At 42.9% G+C, this 23,603-nt stretch overlaps 1 protein-coding gene across 1 annotated transcript in view; it reads right to left on the bottom strand.

Annotated features, from left to right (window-relative positions):
* Positions 1 to 23,603, bottom strand: part of Slc9a4 (solute carrier family 9, subfamily A (NHE4, cation proton antiporter 4), member 4) — a 53,270-nt gene that overhangs the window by 18,061 nt on the left and 11,606 nt on the right. The window contains exons 3-7 of the mRNA XM_005400773.1: positions 9,530 to 9,789; positions 8,105 to 8,322; positions 4,774 to 4,976; positions 4,132 to 4,218; positions 162 to 232 (exon numbers count right to left, since the gene is read on the bottom strand). Coding sequence (XP_005400830.1) covers positions 162 to 232; positions 4,132 to 4,218; positions 4,774 to 4,976; positions 8,105 to 8,322; positions 9,530 to 9,789 — 839 coding nt within the window. The remainder of the gene's footprint in view (positions 1 to 161; positions 233 to 4,131; positions 4,219 to 4,773; positions 4,977 to 8,104; positions 8,323 to 9,529; positions 9,790 to 23,603) is intronic.

Here is a 23,603-nt window from a genome sequence, read left to right as displayed (position 1 = left end):
CGAAGACAGCGCTCATTTCCAGGGGAGCAGCATTTACGGTGCCCAGCTGCTTCTTGGGTGGCATGGCTCCAGGGCCTTTGTCTTCCCCTTCCAGTCCCCCTCGAAAGTTGCTTAAGACACAAACACCCCTTGGTTGGGTAACGCGACCCCGAGCACCTTACTTGTCTCTCACTTGGTAGTGGCTCCACTGCCCACACACATCTTCCATGCCCGCCTTCAGGTGATCCATCAGCTGCCAGAGAAATGGTAAGGAGTAACTCTGGTGAGGGGAGAGCACCGGGAAGTACACAAGGATCACTAATGCACCTGCCAAATGAGGGAGGCAGTTTCCCGGTATCTTCTATCAGTCCACTCATGCAAATACACTCTGTCTTTCATAGTGATTCAATTTAGGTTCATGACTATTATGGTTTGTGTTTGGATGTCCCCTCAAAATCCTCATGTGGTCATGGGGCGGGCTTCTAGAGTCTGTGATGGATTCGTGGCCCAGTGCTGGGATTAGGAGTGTGAGTGCTACACACGCCCTGGTGCAGGTAGCCTGCATACAATGTAAAGGAGAAAGAGGTTGCTCTCCCCTGCTCCTCCCTTTCTGCTCTTGTTGCTTTTGCTTGCCCTCTGCCGTGTGCCACCCTGCCGTGGAGCCAGGAGAGTAGGAACTGAGCTGAGAGCTAAATAAGGCTTCCAGTCTTTAATTTGGGTGTTGGGTATTTTGTCTCAGCAAAGAGAGAAAAGTAACTAAGACAATGACTGAGAGACTCTGGAGATAAACCTCTTGCTCACATATGGAATATTCCATGAAAACAGCATCCCTGGCCTTGACTTTGAATAACACTTTTCTAAGGAAACACCTCTTTTCTGAAAAAATATGGATTCAAATTCTAATGATTTACTTTCAATTTCATTCCTAAAGAAGAACTTACCAGTATCCAATATACACAGTTTCTCAAAATACAACTTTTCAAATAACTTATCATAATAATAAAAATATAAGAAGAAAATTTATCAGTATTCTCAACTTTAGTATTTCCCTAGGTATTTACATTTCAACATACAAGCCAGTAATGCTACATTTGTTTTATACAGAATTTTTTACAAAAAAATAGGGGAAAAGACAGTCTTAAAATAATTACAAATCAGTCTATACCATTTCAATGAAAAATCATTAAAATTGTTACTGGCTTCTGATTTTTTTTGAAAACAGATTAAATATACTGAACTATTCTTCCAATATTTAATTGATTCAATGATTTCTATAAATAATTATAACATTTTTGAGAAAAAAATTGAGAGAGGAATGAACTATCCAAATTCTATAGGCTTAGGTATATGCATAATATTTTCAAGTAATGAATCCAAGAAGATAAAGATAGAGAAAAAAATCTAAAATTCAATTAGGGTATTACATACTTTAAAACACTCTCTCCCTATCCAAATCTGTTAACTATTTTCAAATGACTTTGAAAATTTTTGGTTTGGATTTCTTGAAATTTATTGCCTAGAATGATTTTGCTATACAATCTGGGGCTTGTTTAGGTAGATTTAGGTAAATGTCATACAATCCTCCAGCATTTGACTTATGCACCCTCAAGGATAGAAGCAGCCAATCATCCCCTCAAATCATGACTTTTCTGAGCAGTAATTATGCCAAGTGTTCCCAGTCACTGCTTGACACATCCATTGCCCTTCTGAGTGTGCCAATCAAGAAATAATTATCAGAATGCTCTTTCATAAATGAGTTGAACTATCTATTTCTCTATGTTTTCCCCCATATTCCATATATTAATTATTATTTCTTTGTCTGAGAGTGATCCCTTCAAACTGTGTTGATCTCTAACAGGTAGGTATAATGTACAGGGCAGGGGTTGGGCAGCAGAGACTACAAAGCTGTGTAAAGGTAACATGGCATTGAATTTATTATTCCTGAGTGCAGGCAGACTGAAAGTGAAAAGACCTTCTTTCTGTAGGGAGCAAAGAGAAATATGCCCCTTTTATGGGGATGGAAAGAAGGCAGGGGACCTTAGGCAAGAAGATTTCAATAAACATCTGTGGTCACAATTCTCTGGGCTATCTTGTACCTCAGTGGGCAAAGTCCTTGAAGTGTCCTGTATAAATTTTCAAATACCTCTAGAGGTCCCCAGATGTCCCTAGGTGTCCTGGGACCTGCAAATTTCCTTGTCCTATCTTATCTCCTTTACGCTATCCTGTGCTTGCCATGACAGCTTCATTGCTGCTCCGAGCTCCCTGCTGATAGTAGTGCCTGTGCAGGCAAATGGGTTGGGGCTGGAGGAGTCAGGTCCAACTGGAGCGTTACATTAGAACCATGTTCAACTTCATGCTCATCTTTGCCACAGTGGCAAAGAAGACTCTACCAAAAACTGCCACTAGGCCATATTTATAGAAATAGTCACAGCCTTTACTCTTTCCCTATTAAGAGTTCTGGAAAAGCAAAGGACCTCAAATTCCTGTAGAATAATGAGTTTAAAAGCAAATAGAACAACTTCGAACTTAGCCACTACTGTAATCTCTTGAGGTATGAACTTGACTAGGCAAGTTCTCTTTATTCAGTCAATCACTAGATGCTGCTGTGAATGCATTTTGTAGATGTAAATCGATCCCGTCATCAGTTGTCTTTAAGGGAGATAATCCTAAATAATCCTAGTGGCCTGATTTGATCAGTTGAAAGTCCTTCTGGACACAGCAGAAACTTCTCAAATGAGAAAATCTACCGGTAGACAACATCTGCAGTCTGGGCTAGAGTTCCTGCCTGCCGCCCTGCTGTCTGTCCTAGGACTTGGACTTGTTAGCCAGCTCCGACAAGAGCGTAAACCAATTCCTCTCACAGATCTCTTCATATCTCCTGCTGGTTCTGCTTCCCTGTTGAATGCTGATGGAAACACTGCCATCTTGAAATAAAAAGAAGAGCAGAAAAGGACAAAAATGAAAGAAGGCTGACAGACCCCAAAATCCTACAGGAGAGAAGTCAGCTGAGGAAACCCCTTGACGGCAAACGCACGTTGCCTTTCACAAAAAGGAAATGTGGCCCAAGGATAGAGGTCAGGACCCAGGGAAAGGAGGAAAGTAAGAATCAGAAGGGATCATGATGTTTCCAGACCTTGAAACAAAATAGTTTGCCCAGGAACTTTATGGTTTTCTTAGGATCCACAACTCCTTTTTTGTTTCCACTTCCCCTCTCTTTACAGAGAACACCAACACCTGTCTCCTGATGGTTCCCAAGCATAACGGGGGAGAGGTGACTTGTTCCTCGTGTTTCACAGGCTCAAAGATGAGGAGGAACTGGGCCTCAAGACGGATTCACCCAAAGCCTCACCCATCTCTGATACAGACATTTAAGATGACGTGATTTGGGACTTTAGAAGACATTTAGATAAGATTTGGGTTTGGAGCTGATGCTGTAATGGATTGAGACTTCCAAGATGTTAGGGTAGAGGACAGGCATGAGTCTTACAGGACAGAGGGCAGCTGTGTACACAGAAAAATGGCCTCCCAAAGTTGTTTGCAACTGACTCTTTGAGAACTGCAGATGTGCTCCTTTACATGCAGAGGAGGGTTCGGGTAGCCCAGGGCCACAAGGTTGCTCATCAGTTGACCTTACAATAAAGAGAACATGGTGAACTCTCTGGGCGGCCCCAGGGCAATCAGAGAAGTCCTAACAACCTCTGTCAGGGTGATGGAAAATGAGAGAGACCTAACTGGCCAGCGCTTGCTTTACAGGTGGAAGAGGCCACCACCAAGGAATGCAGGAAGCCGCTAGAAACTGGAAGATGAGAGGAAACAGATTGTCCCCTCCAGGCTCCAGGGAGGAACACAGCCCTGCAGCACCTCAGCTGAAACACATCTCAGACCTCCGCCTCCAGAGGCTGAAACACATCCCAGACCTCTGCCTCAGGACTAGAAGGTCATAGGACCAGGGCTTCAAAGTCAGTAGGACAAGCTGACTCCTTACAGCACAAAAAGAAGCTAGAACAGAGTTGTCAGTGGAGCTGGGAAGGAACAAAGCCACAGGCTTAATGACGTGTAATAAGTCTTGTCCAGGCTCTAGTTTACTCCCCTAAGTGACAAATGGGGTCATCACATCAATCCATTAATAACAATTATGGCAGCCGTACTTACTCGGATGTGGAGCTCTTCATTGATGGATTCTTTTTTATTGGTCTTTCTGACGTCCAAGTATCTGACTAGAGGGCCGATTGTGATTCCCTAGATCAGAGAACAAAATACAGGGTGTTGTTGAGGTGAAGGTTATCACTACAGGGAACATATCTGTTATCCAGACTATCAGAATGTCCAATTTATATGTGTTTGTATCTAGTTTCTACTGGATAAATGCACATTTACTTTAATTATGAATTTTATAATAAAAATATCTGTAACTGTCTTATTTTAATATGAAAGCATGATTTCCTCCCTGAAATTAACCTTTTATTAGTTCTTTAAGTGCTAAGTCCAGCTAAAACAAACACCATGCTATCAGATACTAATTAGAGTCTCATTTTCAGAGCTAGACAGTAGCTATCATGCACCTGTCACCCAAGAATATTTTAATTAATGTATTGTATTGGTTAAAAGGCAACGCATTTTAGAAGCTAAAGGCTAACCATGAACATGACTATAAATACCCAGGAATTTAGTTTGGATAATGAACAGAGATAAAAAAAAAAAAGTACTAGAAAGTGCCAGTATTTGCATTGTATTGATGTACTACATGGTCCTGAAAGAATCTATTTATTTCAGATAGGAAACAAAGCTACCAACCTGAATGAACACGGTAAAATAGATCACTACTAGGGTAGCGGTAACAAACAGTTTCTTCCTTGGAAAAAGAGACAGAGGGAGCAAAAACGCAAGGGAGAAGCTCCCAGCTCCTCGAACACCGCTGTAGAAAATGATGCACTGATCCTTGAGGGAGAAGGGGAAAGTCCGGAACTGGTTACTGACGTAGAAGAGCGCAAACACGCCTGGAAGAGGAGAGAGGCATTAGCGCCGGGCCAGCAGACAGAAGGGCACCAGAGGGCCTGCCTGCTGGCCCAGCAGAACCCCGTCTCCTCACTCTGACTCTCCTCCCAGCAGAGCAACTCGGAGCTCCGTGCTCCTGTGACGTCCTGCCTCTATTCAGAAGTCTTCTCTGGGTGCTGCCTAGTACACGTGCTGTGTGTGTGCATGTGTCTAAAGTCAAGCTTCCCATTTTTATGCAAGGTATGTATTTCTTATATTCTCACTCTGTCTTTTAATGTTTGAATAGGTAAAAGCAAGGATATCTGGGAAACCAAAATCTTCTGACCTCAAATTCTCCTTTGGTACCCAAAACAGATCTGTGATTTTTTTTTCCCCCCTTATGGTATGGGGTATAAAACCCAGGGCTTATGCACTGAACTGCAACCCCAGACCCTTTTTAGTTTTTATTCTGAGACAGGATCTCGCTGTGTAGCCCAGCGTGGGCTTAAATTTGCCATCCTCCTGCTTCAGCCTTTCAGAGTACTGGGATTACAGGCGTGCACCACTGCACCCAGCTGTGGTCGGTGACTCACATGCAGGTAGCTTGCTCAGCAACTGGGGCTTCTATAGGTGAGCAGGTCCTCTTGTTTGGCTCACTGATTCTTGAGGTTCAACAAGCAAGCAAGGGTGTCAGCAGGAGCCCAGGAAGCTTCTTCCCATCCCAGTGAGCGTCTGACAAGGAGGGGCTTTCACCAGCACGGCCCCACCCTCCACTAAAGCCCCAGGAATTGAAGAAGGGCTTTCCCTGTAGCGCAGCGGGACTGTCCGCCCTCCCAACACCATCACAGCAGCATCTACTGATGACAGGCACATCCGCAGTGCAAACAACAGCAGGATTTGAACAAAATTTAAACTTTTTCTATTTGTTTTGTCCATCCTGGTTTTTCTACCTGCCAGGCATTCGAGCTGGGCAAGGTTATTAATCATTGCATGACTCGGACTCTTCACCTGCTGATCAGAGGCAGCAGGATTGCAGCTGTCTGCGGCATCTCTGCAGAGTACCCACTGTGGGCACCAGGTCTCACGATGCTCAGGAGCTTTGTGGAAATGGTGTGGGGCTCCCACTGAGCCCACACATCTTCCTGAATATCTACAATCATCCCTCTATTACTTATGATATTTAATGGAGAGTCAATGACACCTAAGCTGTTACTCTGTATCGTGTAGGGACAAATGACAGAGGAAAGGTCTGTGCATGTTCAGCACAGATGCAATTTTCTTTCCAGTATTTTTGGTCTGTACTTGGTTGAATCCACAGATGCAGACCTACAGGTATGGAGGAACAAGTGTATGTACTTCGTAAAGTAGATGAAAGGATTTTTTTAGAACTGAGCATCCAAAAAATGGGGCCTCCTGTATTCTAAGCCTTCCTAACCGCTGTTATAAACAAAGAGTCAGGGTGAAAAGAGACCACACTCCAGCACCTGCTCTGTCCATCACAGGAAGTGGCCAGCGCCCAGGCTCTCTCAGGGGGACCCATCCACACTCTCAGCTCTCGAACAACAGAGCTGTGCTGATGGTCCCCAAGGGACAACAGTGCCAGTCCTGTCCTTGTGGCTTCTTTGCTTGTCGGCTGGGCTGAGACTGTGATTTCCTTCTCGTCACACTGGCTCTACTTCCCTCTAGATTTGAGACTAGGAGGGCTCAAAGATCTGAAACCTTCATCCAAACCCACCGTTTCAAGCTCAAGGAAGACAACTTGGAATAGAGAAATGTCTGTCCAAGTTAGTCAGTAATCATGCCAGGATTCTAGCTGAGGTTTTAAATGTGTGTCACAGTTTCCTCAATGGTTTTTCCACCAGGAACCCGGCAGGCATACATATTCAGTTACTTTTGTGAATATTTTAATATTTCTGCATTCTTGCTGTTCTTTCCTAGATCTTAAGGGCCATCCTAAATTAATTTAGAATTCACATGCTCAATATAAATTCTCACCATTTCTTCTAATTTCTCTCTGAAAAATTGGCTTGATAAGATTAGTCAAAGTCATTTAAAGCCCATAGTTGCTCCTAATCAAAAAACAACACATACATTGTACTTTAGTACTTCAGGATCTTTTCTAGCTCCTGAAATACAAATGTACAAGAGAAATCATTTCTAAAAATTACGTATATTTTGAAGGCTTTGGTCAGTGACATTATAGTTATGGTTGCTCTTATTAATTAATACTATGATCTTTTTCAAACATCACCCAGGACCTTTGTCTGTTATCTATCACCCACAGGCACTCTACCCTTAGACTAGATGTACGGTTTAGGAGAATACTTTTCAACAGTGTTTGTCCTACAGAGAACACAGTTTGTGAGATCTCACTGGGCCTCTCACAACAGTGTCGGTGCCCGCAGTGTCTCATCTGTACCCAACTGAGGTGGGCACGCACGGGCAAGCAGTGAAGAGGGAGGTACCCCTCGCCTGGGTCACACTTCAGTGTGTAGATGCGAAAGTTCCCTCTTCAATTAAAAAGAAACCAAACTGCCCAAGTGCTCCTGCTTTGCTACAAGCCAGAACCTTATCACCCAGCCACTAATTACTTAGACCTGACTACATGGCAAAGAGAAGATCCTCCTGGTACGACAAGGTACCTGGACTCCCCTAGCCAGTAAAAGAAGTGCATGTCACGTCACTCCCTTGTCTTCCCATTACAGAAGGGCAGACGAGAACTGTTATGGTTTATATCTAGATGTCTCCCAAAAGCCTCATACTCTAAGGTGGGGCTTTTGAAGGTGACTGGATTGTGGGATCCATACAATTGATTGACATGCTGATGGTCTAATCAGAAGAAGCAGGCCCCTGGGGGCGTGGTCTTGAAGGGGTTATCTCCCTCTCTAGCTCTTCTCCTTTCTCTCTGCTTCCCGTCCACCATGCTGGGAGCAGCTTTTCCTCCTCCACTCCCCTTTGCCATGCTGTCTTGACTTAGAGCAAGCCAGCCCTGACTGAAACCTCTACAAACTGTGCACCAAAATGAGCCCTCCTTCTCTCGCCTGCAGGTGTCAGCTATTGTGTCCCAGTAACAGGGGCAGCGACCAAGACAAGAACAGAGAAACAAAAGCTCAGAAGCCCGCAGGGGTCTGCAGGCCCCGCTGTGTCTTACTGATGGCTCTCCAGATCTGGCAGAAGACTAGCGTGAAGCAGATGAAGGCCCAGTTCCACTCGTGGTTCTTCCCAATGGTGGACACGCCCATGAAGATGAAGATGAGGGTCTCGCTGACGCTGCTCAGCATCTTCATGAAGTACTTGATGGTCGTGTAGGAGGTCTGGGACACGTTTTCTTCCACGTACTTTTTCATTGTCACTGCACAGGCTGTGATTCTGGAAATGAGCAGAGTCTCAGAGAGAAGCAACTACTCCACAAAACGTCCTCCACACTGGCAAAGCCTCAGACACACAAAGCCTCTCTTTATCCAAAAAGAATGTCTCCTCCATCTCTCCCTTCTGGCTGTAAACTTTCCACAGATTTTCTGTCTGCCTCCTCCCCTCCCCTAGGGGTCTCTACAATAAAAAGGGAGCTACGGGGAAAGGTGTGTGTAATGTGGCCTCCTCCTGCAAAATGGCAGCACAGTTCCAGAAGGCAATCCAGAAGTTTCTCTGCCTTTCTCCTCTTCCAGAGCTTGTTGGACCCAGTTCTTACACTTGCTTTTACTCTTGCTTAAATCAAAATAAATCCTCTTTGGTTGTGTGTACCTAATCAGCAATGCCCTGATTTTCTCTGACCAAATAACACTTCTTGCAGCTACTGTGTGACATATCTTTCATTCCAAATGTATCTGTGCTAGAACCATTTACAAGTACGGGGAAAAACTTTTGCTTTGTCTTAGTGTTTTTAAGGTGCAAAAATGATGGCAGCCTAGAGTGCAGTACCACATTTAATTGGCATAGGCATTCCTAGGTATTATCGTTAACTATTTCTGCCTAAACATCTGGATGTGAGGACGACACCATTGAGAAAGGAATGTGACAACATATTAGCCAGACTGAGAAGCCTCATTCTAAGAAAAACATCTCAAGGTCACAAGGACACAAGATAACCCATTTCTGAAATATTTTCATTAGGTCAAAGAAATCTCAGTTTCTGTACTGATCCCATCTTCCTAGTGTCAGTCCACCCTGAAGGGTCATGGGACTGTGATAGTGGTTGTGGCAGTGGCAGGAAGCCCAGGAAGGGGGGCATGCCTCTCTTCTGCCTGAAAATTAGTTATTCAAGAAAAAAGAAAGACAAAACTATCCAGATAGTAGGTTCCCCAGCTTTTCCCTACATCAGCTTTTCTGAGCATTCTACACTGACATTATAATTGCTACACACTCCTCAGGCAAATCACAAGAGAACAAACACAAAGGTTGGAGAGAATATTTGTCTGGCAAAAGACTTGAGTCACGTTTCACAAAAGTTAAAAACAAAACCCTTCACCTTGGAACACCTTTGGTGATTAGTGTCAGAAGCCATGCCTTCCTCAGATGCCTGACCCCCCTCAAGGTCCTGAACTTTCTTTATAGGCTGAGATGCTTGGAGTGTACTCACGCTAGGATGCCAGACAGGTAGAGAGTTTCAGCAGCTAAGTAAGACAGGTAGCTGAACATGAAGACAATGAGGGGTTCAATCGCAGAGATGTTCTGAGTGAAACGTGTGATAAATGCAGAAATGAATCCAAAAATGATGCCAAAAAATACTCCTCCACAGCCCACAACAATGAACCGGGCACATCCGGCCAAAATGTCAACAGGTTCTATGTCTTCAAATTTATGCATCTTTGTGAAGGCAATTAATATATTGTATAAGACCTAGGCAAAAATAGAAAAGGAAAATAAAGGTGAATTAAAAATTAGAAGTATTTTTCACACGAAGTCTGAACTTTCTGCCTAAAAACTACAAAAGAATAAACTGCACAGCAACTATTAACATGGCTATCAAAATTTAGATATATTCCAAATAGATTAAATGTCTTCAGATTCATCGAATTAAAAGCATAACGCTCAAGCTTTCAATAAATAAGAACATGATAAATGAGGAAATTGATTGCCTTGTTTTGATCATTACTAATTATATACAGTACCAAATCATAATATTTTTTCAAATTATCATATTTTAGACCATCAACAGGCCTCAAAAATGGTTCCTCTGTGAGCTTTCAACTTCAGCCTAGGATTAGCTGTTTACACATGTGTCTCACGAGACCACATGGAGCATACATGTGGGCCAGGATTCCACTGAGTGCGCCACTCTCTGAAAGCCATAACCCCTTGCCCTGCATGCAGGGGCTACTCATTTGAATGTACCCTGTCCCTTCAGAGCCCAGGGATTGCTGATGCCTGCCGTGCCTTTGTGAGGCTGATTTGCCCAGAAAGTTCAGACCAGCTCCAGCTTGGCCATCCTGCCTGGTGAGATCCAAATGCATTCAACTCTTTCCTCCTTGGGGTCCTCCTTCAGTTTTAGGGACCATGGGGCTTTCTCTTGTATATATGAAGTATAACTTTATTATAATTAATAAATGTTATATTTAAAATCTTCTGGGTTTTTTGTCTCCTGATTCAACCCAGCCTACTACATATTCCAAATGCAGACTGTCCCTGATTAGGCAGCTTTCTGTCATTGTGTGTAGACACACTCACAACTTAAAGGAGAACAGCTTTAATTTGGTTCGTGGTTTTAGGAGATTCAGTCCATGGCAGGAATGTCATGATAGATTGCTGTAGTGGAGCACAGATGCCTAGTTCAGAGCAGTTGGAAGAAAAGGGGAGTGATACGAGAAAAGAAAGGCAGTAATCCAGATATACTCCTAAAGTCACACCTCAGTAACACACACAGACACCCAGGAGCATGTTTTACTAATCTCTTTGGCAGATTCCAAGCCAATCAAGTTGAAAACATTAGGTTAGTTCTTACATTCCATGCTTTGATGACTTGACAGTCAAAAACACCTCCTTAAATCAATACTTAATATCCAAATAAAGACAATAGCAAGCTCATAATTCTGCCTAACATAGTACAGCTATGTGTGTACAACTCAAAAGGTACTAATTCCTTCCTCAAAGTTTCAACAGTGATAGTAGTGCTAAAAGTCCAAGTCTATGAGTCCTCTGAAACTCAAGGAAAACTACTGTGAATCCCTGTGTAAAAAAAAAAAAAAGTTGTATAATACCAAGATATAATGGCAGAGGGTAAATATTTCCATCTAAAAAGAGGAACAGGGGAAATAGAATTCAGTCGAAGTAAAACTGAAACCCATCAAGGTTAAGTCTCGTTGTAGCTACATGTCTGACATCTGGGGTGCATGGAGGTGAGAATTAGGTTCTATGGGGCTTGAGATCCCTAACCCTATGGCCTTGCTGTTTGAAGCCCACTGTTGTTGGGCTCTCCTTTGGGCTGGCTCTGCTCACTGCCTGCAGCTTTCCTTGGTAGACACTCCACATTCCTGGCATCTCTACCTTCTTGGAGTTTCTACTGCACAGTCAGCTTTATTCCCACAGATTCATGCATGGCCCTCTCAGGGACTCCTTGCCTGACCCTCCAGGCCTTCCACTGAAATCTGAATGGAAGCCCACAACTCTTGACCCCACAACTCTTACATTCTACATGACAGTAAAAACAGCATCACAGGGATTTTTACAAGGTCTGCTGTCAGCAAAAGCACTAAACAGCCCCCTTTGGATCATGGCTACAGTGGCCTCTGACTGCCTGGATGACTGATCACAGTGAGATGAATCCTAGGTGACCAATTCTCTAGAAGGCTCTTCTCAAGCAAGGATCCCAGGGATTTTCTTTCTAATGAAAGGTTTACACTTTTCCACCTTTGAGCCTATGATGGGGAAGGTCTGGATGATTTCTTAGATGCCAATAAGACATCTTTTTCCCATTCATGTGCAAAGTTCTTGGTGTCTTCCTAATGATGCTAATCCTTCCAGCAACCACACCTTCTTTGGTCACAACTTTTTATGTGGTTCCTTTTGAGCCAGTGTTAAATTTTTAAAATTGTTCCACTCCATCTTTTGCTTCCAATCCTTGCTATAAATCTAGTTAAATGCAGCCAGCAATACCTATGCCACAACCTGAACATTGGGCTACCTTAAAATTTCCTACACTAGATCAATCAGTCCACTGCACATAATCTCGGTCTCCCACAGAATCTCAGAACATGAGATTTGTGCAAAATGTACACAAAATGTGCCAGCACATTTGTGCAAAATCTGCACAAATTTTTTGCCAAAGTGTCACACACATGGTCTCTAGTCCAATGAAATTCTTCTTCCCAACTGAAATCTTTTGATCCTGGCCTTTATTGTTCACATCCCTGCCAGAATTATGGTATTTTTTAATGCATCAGAACTTTATTTGAACACTAAAAAGTTACACATATTTTAAACATCCCAAAATAAAGGAACAGTTTGGTAGATTGCTGAGAAATTATTGCTTCTGGTCTTCTGAGCTCCAGTGAGAACCACCCATGAGGAGGTAGAATCTAAAATTCAAGGAAATTCAATGTTCTGTGTCCGAGAACCACAGAAAGTCTGCCGTAGGTCCTCCAGAGTCTGCACCCCATTCATTTTCATACTGCCTGAATCCATTTTCTGAGGCTAAAAGTGAATACAGCAGATAGAGTGCACTACTAGAAATAGATATTTAATTGGCTCACAGTGCTAGAGGCAGGGAAATCCAAGGGCACAGTGTCAGAATCTAATGAGGGCTTCCACTCACATTGCATCATAACATGACCAGAAGGCCAAGCAAGGGGCTGGGGACTTAGCTCAGCGGCAAAAGCGCCTGCCTGGCAAGTGCAAGGTCGTGAGTTCGGTTCCCGGTACCAGAGAAAAACCAAAAAAAAAAAAAAAAAAGAAGGCCAAGCAAGTACACTTGGGACACAAAGAGAACCCAAGAGAGGACTTGATTTATTACAAACCCATTCTTGAGATAACTAACCCCTCCCACAATGATAGCACTAATTCATGTACAAGGGCAAAGCTCTCATGACCTCTTCACCTCCTGGAAGTCTCACCAGCTAATACTGCTACAATGACCATTAAATTTCAACGTGAGTTCTTGATGACCGACTCCAACTCAGCACCCACCTTTGTACTCTGCTCCTCTCTATACCTGCTGGGCTTCCTGCCCTGAGCCTGCACTCTGACCACTGCATTATTAGCCATTCTTAGTGGTATGCTCAAGTCACCTCTTCCCTTTGGCATGGCCTGACAACTACTGGGTCCATGCTTCAGTTCCACCTTAGTGACCCATCAGAGCTGCGGGCTGCACTGTGCAAATGCTGAGTTCTCAGTCATGATGTGCCGCCTGCAGGCAGCTGCAGGCATTGCTCGCCACCCCATTTCCCAGTGCTGGCCTGTCCAGCTCTGCACTGGGCATGGCTTCTCTCACTCTGATAACATCGCCTTTATGACAAAAGGTTATTGATTTCCCAGAGAGACACTGGCAATGGATGACCATCTAAAAGGCCATCCCTAGGCTGTTGACTTGATACGTGCATAGTCATGAATGGCCAAAGTGCACTGTAAGCATAGCCCAGCCCATACCGTCTGCCCTGTCTTCTAAGGAGGGATTCACATGGGTCTGAGAGTGGTTTCCTCCCCAGATGGATAGAAGTCTAAGAAGCAATGGGTCCATGGCATGGGCATCTTTGCTTTGGGGGTCCCTGAAGTCACCATCTATACTATCTACACATGCTTTGCTACACACAAATGTGCATTCCTCAAAGCAGCTCAAGTGTCACCAGCCCTCAGATGGCATGCTGCTTTGCAGATGGCCTTAGCTAGTGGGAGACAGAAGCCACAGGGGGTTCATATGAACCTCTACAATTCAGCTTTGTCACCTAGACTGCTGTGTTAGTTTCCTGGGGTTGCTGTAATAAAGTGCTACACCTACATGGCTCCAATTAGCACAAATCCCTCACAGTTCTGGAGGCCAGGAGTCTGGAATCAAGATCATTTCAGTCTCCGTGTCTCCGCTCTGTGTGTCTCCTCTCTGTCACATAGCCTTCTTATAAGGACACCAGTCATTAGACCAGAGCCCACTTTAATCCCCTGTGGGCGTTCCTTAACTAATTACACTGCAAAAACACTATTTCTAGGTAAGGTCACATCCTAAAGTCTTAGATGGACATGAATTTTAGGGATGTAGGTTCACTATTCTATCCACTATAGTTTTTATAACGAAATGACCACACGATGAAATTAACTCATATTATAGATTAGCTGACTTGAGTCATAACTCTTTTAGAGCAAAAATAATTTCATTTTGAATTTTACAAGACCCTGACCTGTGGCTGATCCTCCAAATGGTTCCATCATATGTCTTAGGAGATCTGAAGACACCTGCCTTGAGTATATGTCAGTGAGCATTTTTTAAAGCAGTAAGATGCTGGTGGCCCACAAATTTGGTTACATAGGGGACTGTAGACAGATCATTAAAAAGCTGGCCTTTTTCCCTTAAAGACAGGCTTTTTCTGCATTTCCTGGGAGAAGAGGAAGATGTAAAGGTGAAGAAGAATCAGAAATCTTGGTATAAATTGGCCCAATCCAGGACACAAACACACTCTGCATACATGGATATTGTATATTTCTGAACTGGTAAAGGTATTATTTTTTAAAAATGTAGACGTGCAGAAATATCAATCGTGGTTTACTTAAGAATATACATACTAATGTGCAGAAATTTTAAGAAACCAAAATATAAAAAAACCCTCCATCCACACCCCCACCATCCCTTCCAGATAAATATTACACATATATCTTTCCAATCCCACAGCCTGCCCATCTACCACCTATCGATCTGGCTCTATCACCCCTCAGATCTCTGCTGCAGGGAATGCAACTGACCAGCCTCTTCCTGTGTTTGAATTTCCATCCTCTGTTCTTAGCCAAGGACCAGGGCAGTGTTACCATGGGTTTTTCCCTGTAAGACACAAAACTGTGCAGGGAGGGGGGCAGTCCTTGGCCTGGGAACTCCCAGGAGGGCTTGCTATACTCTCTGAGAAGTGCAGCAAGAGGGTCACATCTGGTCTTCCTTCTTCCCTGTCTTTTTCACCTGGGTCACTGTACACCAGGCTCTGTACGTCTTCATTTTCCCTCATGGGAGGAAAAGCTCCCTTGTGCATCTCTGTATATCTGACCCATGGATGACCTAGATGGCTTCTGCCTATCTGTCTGTCTCTGTGTCATGTTTTACAAAGCTGCTATAATACTGATTAACTTTCACTGAGCAAACCAAAGCCATGTTTTAGGAAAAGCTTAGCTGAACCTTTGAAATTTGTCACCCTTGGTTTCAAAATAAATCCTAAAGAAATCTAGTGATTGTGTCCTGAGCGGGTGGATTTGTATAGTCTGATTCCATTTTCTGCAGTGCATACACAGGGCTCCAAAGCCCTAGGAATTGCATCTTTGGGTTTAGCTTGTAAAGGACTGAAGCCGAGGTGGCAGAAGCCAGACTTCCGTGAATACACATAAGGCAGGTTTGAATGGATGCAGGCAGGAGTTTATCTGACTCTCAAATCCATAGGAAACTCATCAAACAGGACTGAGACCTAAAGATTTGAATACTGTGGTCACAACCCAAAAGTTTTTTGTATGGTCGGTGAGACCGTAAGTAGCCATCAGGCAGCTCCAATGGCTCAGGGAAATCACAGGATCAGCCTCGACCCCGGACACCGGCGTGCCCTGTAGGGAGACACCCCAGCATGTCCAGAAGCTAGAGTTGTGCACATACTGAAGTGACTGCATTTGCAGTCACAGTCCATGTGGCCCCATGAAAATGGGGCTTGCACTTCAAATAAGCAAACTCCAGCCATCCTTGAAGTAGCAAAATATTTTCTTTGAATTCATTGTAACGTACGTGCATTTTTCATACATGCAAAGGAAAAATCCAGCCAATGCTAAACACCAGGTACGTCCGTAACTTATGGAGAACAAGGTTGGGTTTTTTCTCTTTACTCACTGTGCCAGGGACTGGTCTTTTTGTGTCACTTTGAATAGACTTCCCAAGCCGCCCATGATCGCGTTAATAGCAAGCACTTAGCCGATGTCGCTGTAAAAGTTTGTAAAGCTCATTTAACATACAGAAACCCAGCCCACCATCCAATACCCCACAACCACACCCCAAACTTTCTTAAAGTATACCGACAATCCCACAAACCAAGACAGGTTTTTCACTTCTCTTTCAAGTTCAGCCTGTCTGACCTGGGCCTCAGGAACCTCTGGATCAGTCATTGTTACTACACATGAATTTGCCTTTTATCTGAATTGAATACCATAGAATAAGCTCCATGTCTGGCTTTTTTAACTCAACAGGATGGACTGAGGCATTATCCAAGTTACTGTAGAAATCAGTGGTTCCTCCCTGTCTTGGTTACTTTTCTCTCATTGCTGAGACAAAATACCCAACACCCCAAATTAAAGAGGAGGTTTATTTAGCTCAAAGTTTGTGGAGGTTTTAGTCCATAACCAACTGGCCCCAAGACGGGGTGTCACAACACAGGGGCAACAGTTCAAGGTGGCAGAAGACAGTGAAAGCAACAAGAGCAAAAGGGGAAAGCAAGCCTCTTTTCCTCCCTTATATTGTATTTCAGCTATCCGCCCACACCCACACCATTTCCACGCCCTTCTCTTCCACAAGCTGAGGATGTTTACAAAGTGAGGACCTGGCCCCCTGTTGAGTCACTTAGTTGAACTTTTAAACTTCTCAAGTTGACAAGATGAACATCCTAGAGAGGTAAGGGCCTGCCCCTCTAAACCCAGAATGTAGAACTGCTCATCTACTTAGTTAAGTTTTGAGACTTCAAGTTGACACAATGTATCAACCATAACACTCCCTTCTGAAAATTGCCCTTCTTCATGGTCGTGGGGTAATTTATTCACCCTTTCACCTGTTAATGCACATGTGTTTTTCCTCCCCTCAGTTTTTGGTTATCTGAATATTGCTGCTGTCAGTGTTGTAAGTTCATTTGTGTAAAGCAATTGAACAATACAGTGATCATTTAATTTTCTAAAAAAAGTTATTACAATAAAAGGCACATGGCTATTACTCATCCTCAAAATACTCTCACACATCAATAATTACATGAAAAAATGTCTAACAATTCTGGCCATTTGAGAAAAACAAATTAAAACAACACTGAGATTCCATTTCACTCCTGAAAGAATGGTCATTTTCAAGAAATCAAATAATAACAAACGCTGGCATGGCTGTGGAGAAAAAAGGACACATTTTATGACTAGTGAGGATGTAAACTAGTACAACCACTACTGAAATCAGTATGGAGATTCCTCAAAAAACTAAAACCAGACATTTCATTTGAGCCAGGTACTCCCTTTCTAGACATCTTCCTTGATGGGTTTCCGCCCATACAAAATTCTGCCAAGCCATCATGGCGGTGAGCCAGCATGGCATGGGGCCTAAAAAGACAATGTGTCCCACCCAGACTGGCCTCTGCCTTCTTCCTCTCCCCGCCTGACCACCACTTCCCATTGTCTTTTGTGTGTGTGCATCCACCCTTTCCAACTGGTGCCCGTAACATTGCCTAAACCACCCCCATCAACTCCACTCCCAAGCTAGCCCAGTACAGTCTTTGTTCCCGGCTCCTTCCCTCAGAGGGTCTTTGTGTCTCTTTAGCAGTCCTCCTGTGCCTGGCACTAAAGGCTTCCTTTACCTTTGTTTCTCTCACCCATGCCAAATCTAACATTCCCGAAAGAGTGAAAGACATCATATCACAGGGATCCATGCACACCCATGTTTGTAGCAGCACAACTCATAACAGCTAAATCTTGGAAGTAGCCTGTATGTCCATCAGCAGATGAATGGATAAAGAAAACAGGGTATTCACACAAAATGGAGTGGTATTGTACCATAAAGAAGGATCAACTCGAGTTGTCTGTAAGAAAATGGGCACACCTTGAGACCATAACGTTAAGTGAAATTAATCAGACACAATCTTAACTATCCCATGGTTTGTCTTAGATGAGAAACCCATGTATAAATAAAGTGCAAAGTAAAACACAGACTATCAAAGCAAAGGAAAAAATATTATTTTAATCCAGCATGGCCAATGTATCTAAAACTTTACCTTGAGTTAGTGTGATTGTTTTATGAGTTTTATATTTTTGGGGTCTGTTAGTCTGTGTTTATGATAACTATCTGATCCTGGCCAAAAAAAGTACTCTGTCTTGCACTTCTCCTATCATTTTTGCCACTTTCTGAAGCAGTTCTGGAAGTCCTCTTTCATGAGTGTTGTTAGTTGAGCTGTCAAAATGTTTACCTTTTGTCATCATTTTGACTTTGGAGAACAGCCGGAAGTGACATGAGTGCCCCATCTGGTGAAGGAGGCAGATGAGGACACAATGTCATGTTTTTATTGGATGGAAATTGCCCTAAAATTTTTGAATTGATTCAGGACACCAAGGCAGCTGGGAAAGCACAACTACAGCCAAAGCCCTCAAGAAAGAGGACTTCCAGGACTGCCTCAAAAGGTGGCAAGGATGGTGGGATAAGGGTGTTCAAAGTGCCAGGGAGGGCTTGAGGGGGATTCACAGCAAATTTTTTAAAAATGTAAACAGTCATCATATTTTAGGTCACGCCTCATATTTCGGGTACATACTGGAGTGGTGCAGACAGGTAACACAGTAGATACACTGGGGTTTAATGACTGCTTTCCACAGTCATTGGGTCCCTTCACATGCCCCTAGGAGTCTGTGGCACTTCCAGCTCTTCCACATCCTGGTCAGCACCTGACACTGCTGTCTTCTTGCTTCAAGGCATCTAAAGGGTGTGGTGTTTTATTGTGATTTTATTATGCACTTCTCTGATGAATTATGTTGAGTATATTTTCACATGCTTATTAGCTGTTAGTACAGTATCTTTTATGATATTAATCTTTTATCCATTTTTAACAAGTTGTTCCTGTTACCATTGGTTTATAAATTTCTTTATATATTCTCTATGTAAATCTTTGGTGAGATACACGCATAGTGAATAATTTCTCACATTCTGTAGCTCGTCTTTTTGTTTATGTAATGGTGCATTTTGAAGAGCAAAATTTATTCTTTTTATAAAATTGGACTTAGTTACTTCCTTTTTTGTCTGTGTTTTTCCTGTCCTTGGATTGCCCATGGTCATGAAGATTTTCTTCCAGAAGATGTATAATTTTAGCTTTTACATTTAGTCTATGACACATTTTGTGTTAATTTTTAAATATGACGAGGTATGGGGTGATTTCGTGTTTTCCACATGGAGATTCAGATATTTCAGTAGTAGTCTTTGAAAAGACTTTCCTCTTCAGTTGAATTGCCTGGGTTCCTGTGACGATAATCAGTGACCTTGTATGTGGAAGTCCATCTAAGATTCAGTGGTCTGTTCTATGGTCTACACATCTATTCTTCATACCATAATGTGACTCTTACAGCATTATTATGATTCTTATGATTACAGTAAATCATTGAATAAATCTTCCAACTTTGTTTTTCTTTTTAAAATCTTTTCGTGTTGTAGCTTACTGGGATTTTCAGTCAGATTTTAGAATCAATTCTGTGAATTTCTATTTTAAAAAGCTCCCTAGAATTTTTATTGAAATTTTATTAAATCTATTGATCAGTTGGAAGAAAATTAACATTTTAACAATGCCAAGTCCCATGAGCAAACATGATATTTTTCAGGAGCTCGAGTTGCTGTCATTGATGCTTTATAATACTCAGTAAAGAATCTTTGCACATTTTTGATAAACTTACTAACTATTTTTGTTTTGATGCTACTTTAAATGGAATTTTAGGGGGCTGGGGATTTAGCTCAGCGGCAAAGCGTTTGCCTGGCAAGCACAAGGTCGTGAGTTCGGTTCCCGGTACTGGAGAAAAACCAAAAAAAAAATAAATAAATAAATAAATAAATGTAATTTTAACATTTCTTTTACCACTTGTAATTTGTCACCATATAGTAAGGTACTTTTGATTTTTGTACATCAACCTTATGCACTGTGACCCTGTTAAATTCCTTAAATAATTAATTATTTTATTCTAGCCATTGTTTCATAAATTCCTGAGGATTTTCTCCACAAACCATCTAAACTACGCTATTGCCTTAGTGATCTCATTATTACTTTTCTACTTTTGATAAGAAATAAAAGGTTTTGAGGATACATATTCTTGTCTTGACCCTGAGCTTTGAAAAAAAGTGCTTGATATTTAACTTTTAGTATAGTACTAGCCATAGGTCTTTCATAAATATCGCTTATAGTTTGAAGATGGTACTTACTCTGCTTACTTTGCCATGAGTTTTTAATTACAAATAGATGTTAAAATCTGTCAAATGATTTTCTGCATCTACTAATGTAATCAGTCATTTAATTTACATGGAGAACTTCATTCAAGATTCCCCCTTCCCCTGTGTCTAAGAAATTGTATTTTTAGATATACTTTTCCTGGTCATTATTTATTATTCTTTTTATGTGTTGCTAAATTTGAGTTTTTATATTTTCTTAAGAAATTTTTTGATCAATGTTCATGATGGAATTTGGGGCTATAGTTTGTTCCCTGAGTTATCTTTGCCTGATGTTAGGGTCACGGTAAATTTGGTCTCAAAATACAGTTGAAAAGTGATCCTTCCCTTGCTATTTTTGAAAGAGTTTATGGAGAAAGAGATTAGCCTTTCCTTAAAATTGTTATTTTTCATTATTCACAAGCATACTTGCAATTGCTTTCCTTTTACTTAGTTTCGCTTTGATTTGTGGTACCTTTTCTAGCTGGCACTAATAGGTGAGAAATAAGTGATAATTTGTTGCATTTCTGTGGTGGTCAATGCTTCAAGTCATGTAGTCATCGCCCCCCCCATGGACCCTTGCTGGGTGACTTCTGTGACACAGCATCAGAGAAGGGCCAGTGTGCCACTTCAAACACGAGCTCTCCCACACCTGCGAAGTGCAGACGGCCCTCGAGAAGCCGGCTGAGAACTGGGGACAGGAAGTATTTGAGGGAAACCGCCTTCCCAGCGAAGAGCTGTGAGAACTCATCTCTGAGAAGCACAGACAGAAGTGACTAGGCGTGGATGGACAGAGAAATACTGTGAGGTAGATCAGGGACAAGGAGGGGCGGTGAAGACCTTAATAAGGACACAGAACTGCGACTAGCAGAAACCAAGAAGAAGGAAAAAATGGGATGGAACATCACTGGTGTGGAAAAACAAATAAAAAAATGTATAAAAATCCAGCAACATGTGCATGAGAGACCAAACACATTCTGGAGTGACCATGTATTTACCCACCAGATCTTGTCCTCCTATGCACCTTACAGGATTTTATTTCCTGCCTCTTAGAGGTTGGTTGTCACCATATAACTATGTCTGGCTGTTTTGAGTGTGGAAGGACCTTAAGCAGGTGTGAAAAATGTCACTTCAAGGATGGGTCCCTTGCTTGCTGAGGTGAGACCTTCCAGAAACTTCTCTTCCCTCTGGCATAGCAAACACCATGTCCAATGTGGCAGATGCTCTCAAGCCCAGGATCTGAGTGACTGCTATAGAGAGCGGGCCTTGCTAGGCAGTGAAGGATAAGTACTGCAAGCAAGAAATACATTTGTTGTTCAGGCTGCTTGGATCTGGAAGGAATTTACCACCACAGCATAATTTGTTCCATCCTGCTGATGAGAGATCCAGGAACTCCTGCTTCTGAAATCTCTAAAACCCACTTGGTTCTACATGTGCCTTTGTGAGGACTTGTCACAGAACACTTCCCGTTCCTCAGTTCCTGAGCACCAGCCAGGCATCAGATGATGCCCCCCACCCCCAAACGCATGTGCTGAAGTCTTGAACTTCAAGACTTCCGCATGTGACTATGTTGGAGAGAGGGTCCTTAAAGAGGTAATAAAATTTAAAATTAGGCTGAGAGAGTGGGGCTGTAATCCAGCTGCCTGGCATCCCCATGAGACGAGGAGGAGGCACGGGGAGCAGTGCATGGGGAAAGGCCATGTGAGGACCCGATGCTGGCCAAGGACAGAGGCCTCACAAGCAGCCCTCCTGCCCTTACCTTGACCTTGGACTTCCAGCCTCCAAAACCATGAGAAAGAAAATGCCTGTTGTCTCAACACTCCCTGTGGCACACGGCGGCAGCTCTGGAGAAGTATACCGTACCCACCTTCCTTAACACCTTGATATATACTTATAATTATTCCCCTGCTGGAGCTGACCATAAACCCAGTTCTGTACTAAACCAAAGCCAGCCCAGTGACTCGACTATGTGCGTGTCAAAAGCAGCGCGCTTCTGGGTCACAACACAGCACGGCAAAACAATGTGTCCGCAAGATACTGCCAGGGTACAAAGACTGTCCTGAGGAGACACACTGCTCATCCTTACACAAGGCATTGAAGAACACGGTTAAGTTCCAGTTTGTGGGAAGGAGCAATGGCAGATTAAACTGTCACAGGGCCTCTGACGGCTAAAGGAAACCTACCAAGGCCAGCAAATATCTCTGACACTCTATAGAATGACTCCAAAGACAGAAAAGCAGGTGTTCTTTTACCAGGAAAGAAAGAAAACAAACATGCAAACCAGGACAGGAGTGCTAGCCATGGGTTTCCAACCTCCTGAGGTCGGTGACCCTGAACACTCACTGTTTACAAGCTCAGAAAACAGAGACCCTCAAGTGGGAAACCGAAAGTCTGTCAGACAATGTAATGAGGAGAGAAAGCTGGGTGTGGCAGAACTTCATTGAGTCAGGGCAGAACTTCATTGAGCCAGAACTTCATTGAGTCAGGGCACAGCAAAGAAGATCCTTTAAGAAGCTCCTTTTGATTTCAAAGTCTGAAAACCCTTTTGAGCAATTCCTACCTACTGGCCAATGGTGCCCAAATGTGTGCCTCCAAACGACCTCTCTCCTAGTATCAGGATGCCTATTAAACTATTGAACTATTTCCTTCAGTATGTGCGTCAAACTCAGCAGTTCAAAATGCACCCATCCCACCAACACCTGCTTCTTACTCCAACACTGCTCAGGCCTCTCACCCCTTCGTCTGTACCTCCTTCCCTTCCCTCATTCCCACAACTTCAAGAAACATTCATCTTCCATCTTGTACCAACTGGCATTAGCATTCTTACAAGATATAAAAGTAATTGAAAAGCTAACCTCAAAATTCTGTTGTGGCCAACAGTATTCAGCTCACTGAAGACTGGCTCCATCATTTGAATTTTCTGAAAAGGAGGATTTCAGAGCAGATGTTGGGTATTTGGTAGGCTCAGAATCTGACAGGAAGTAGCTGCTCAGTAATATTGAAGGACAGATGGGTGGATGAGTGGATAGATGGATGATTGGGTGGATGGATGGATGGATGAATGGATGGATGGGTGGATGGGTAGATGTATGGATAGGTGGATGGATGGATGGGTGGGTGGATGGATGGATAGATGGATAGATGGATGGATGGATGGATGATTAGGAGTTATGGGACCTCTGGGTCCACCAAACATGGCTGGCTTTCATCATTAAAATAAAGGAGTTAAGGGGCTGGGGATTTAGCTCAGCGGCAAAAGTGCCTGCCTGGCAAGTGCAAGGTCGTGAGTTCGGTTCCTGGTACCAGAGAAAAAACAAAACAAAAAAAACAACAACAACAAAAAAAAAGGAGT

This window comes from Chinchilla lanigera, unplaced genomic scaffold, assembly GCF_000276665.1.
Source record: "Chinchilla lanigera isolate Chin_1 unplaced genomic scaffold, ChiLan1.0 scaffold00069, whole genome shotgun sequence".
NCBI lineage: Eukaryota > Metazoa > Chordata > Mammalia > Rodentia > Chinchillidae > Chinchilla > Chinchilla lanigera.
Note: the sequence above shows the minus strand (reverse complement) of the source record. Positions and strands in the feature narration are given on the sequence as shown.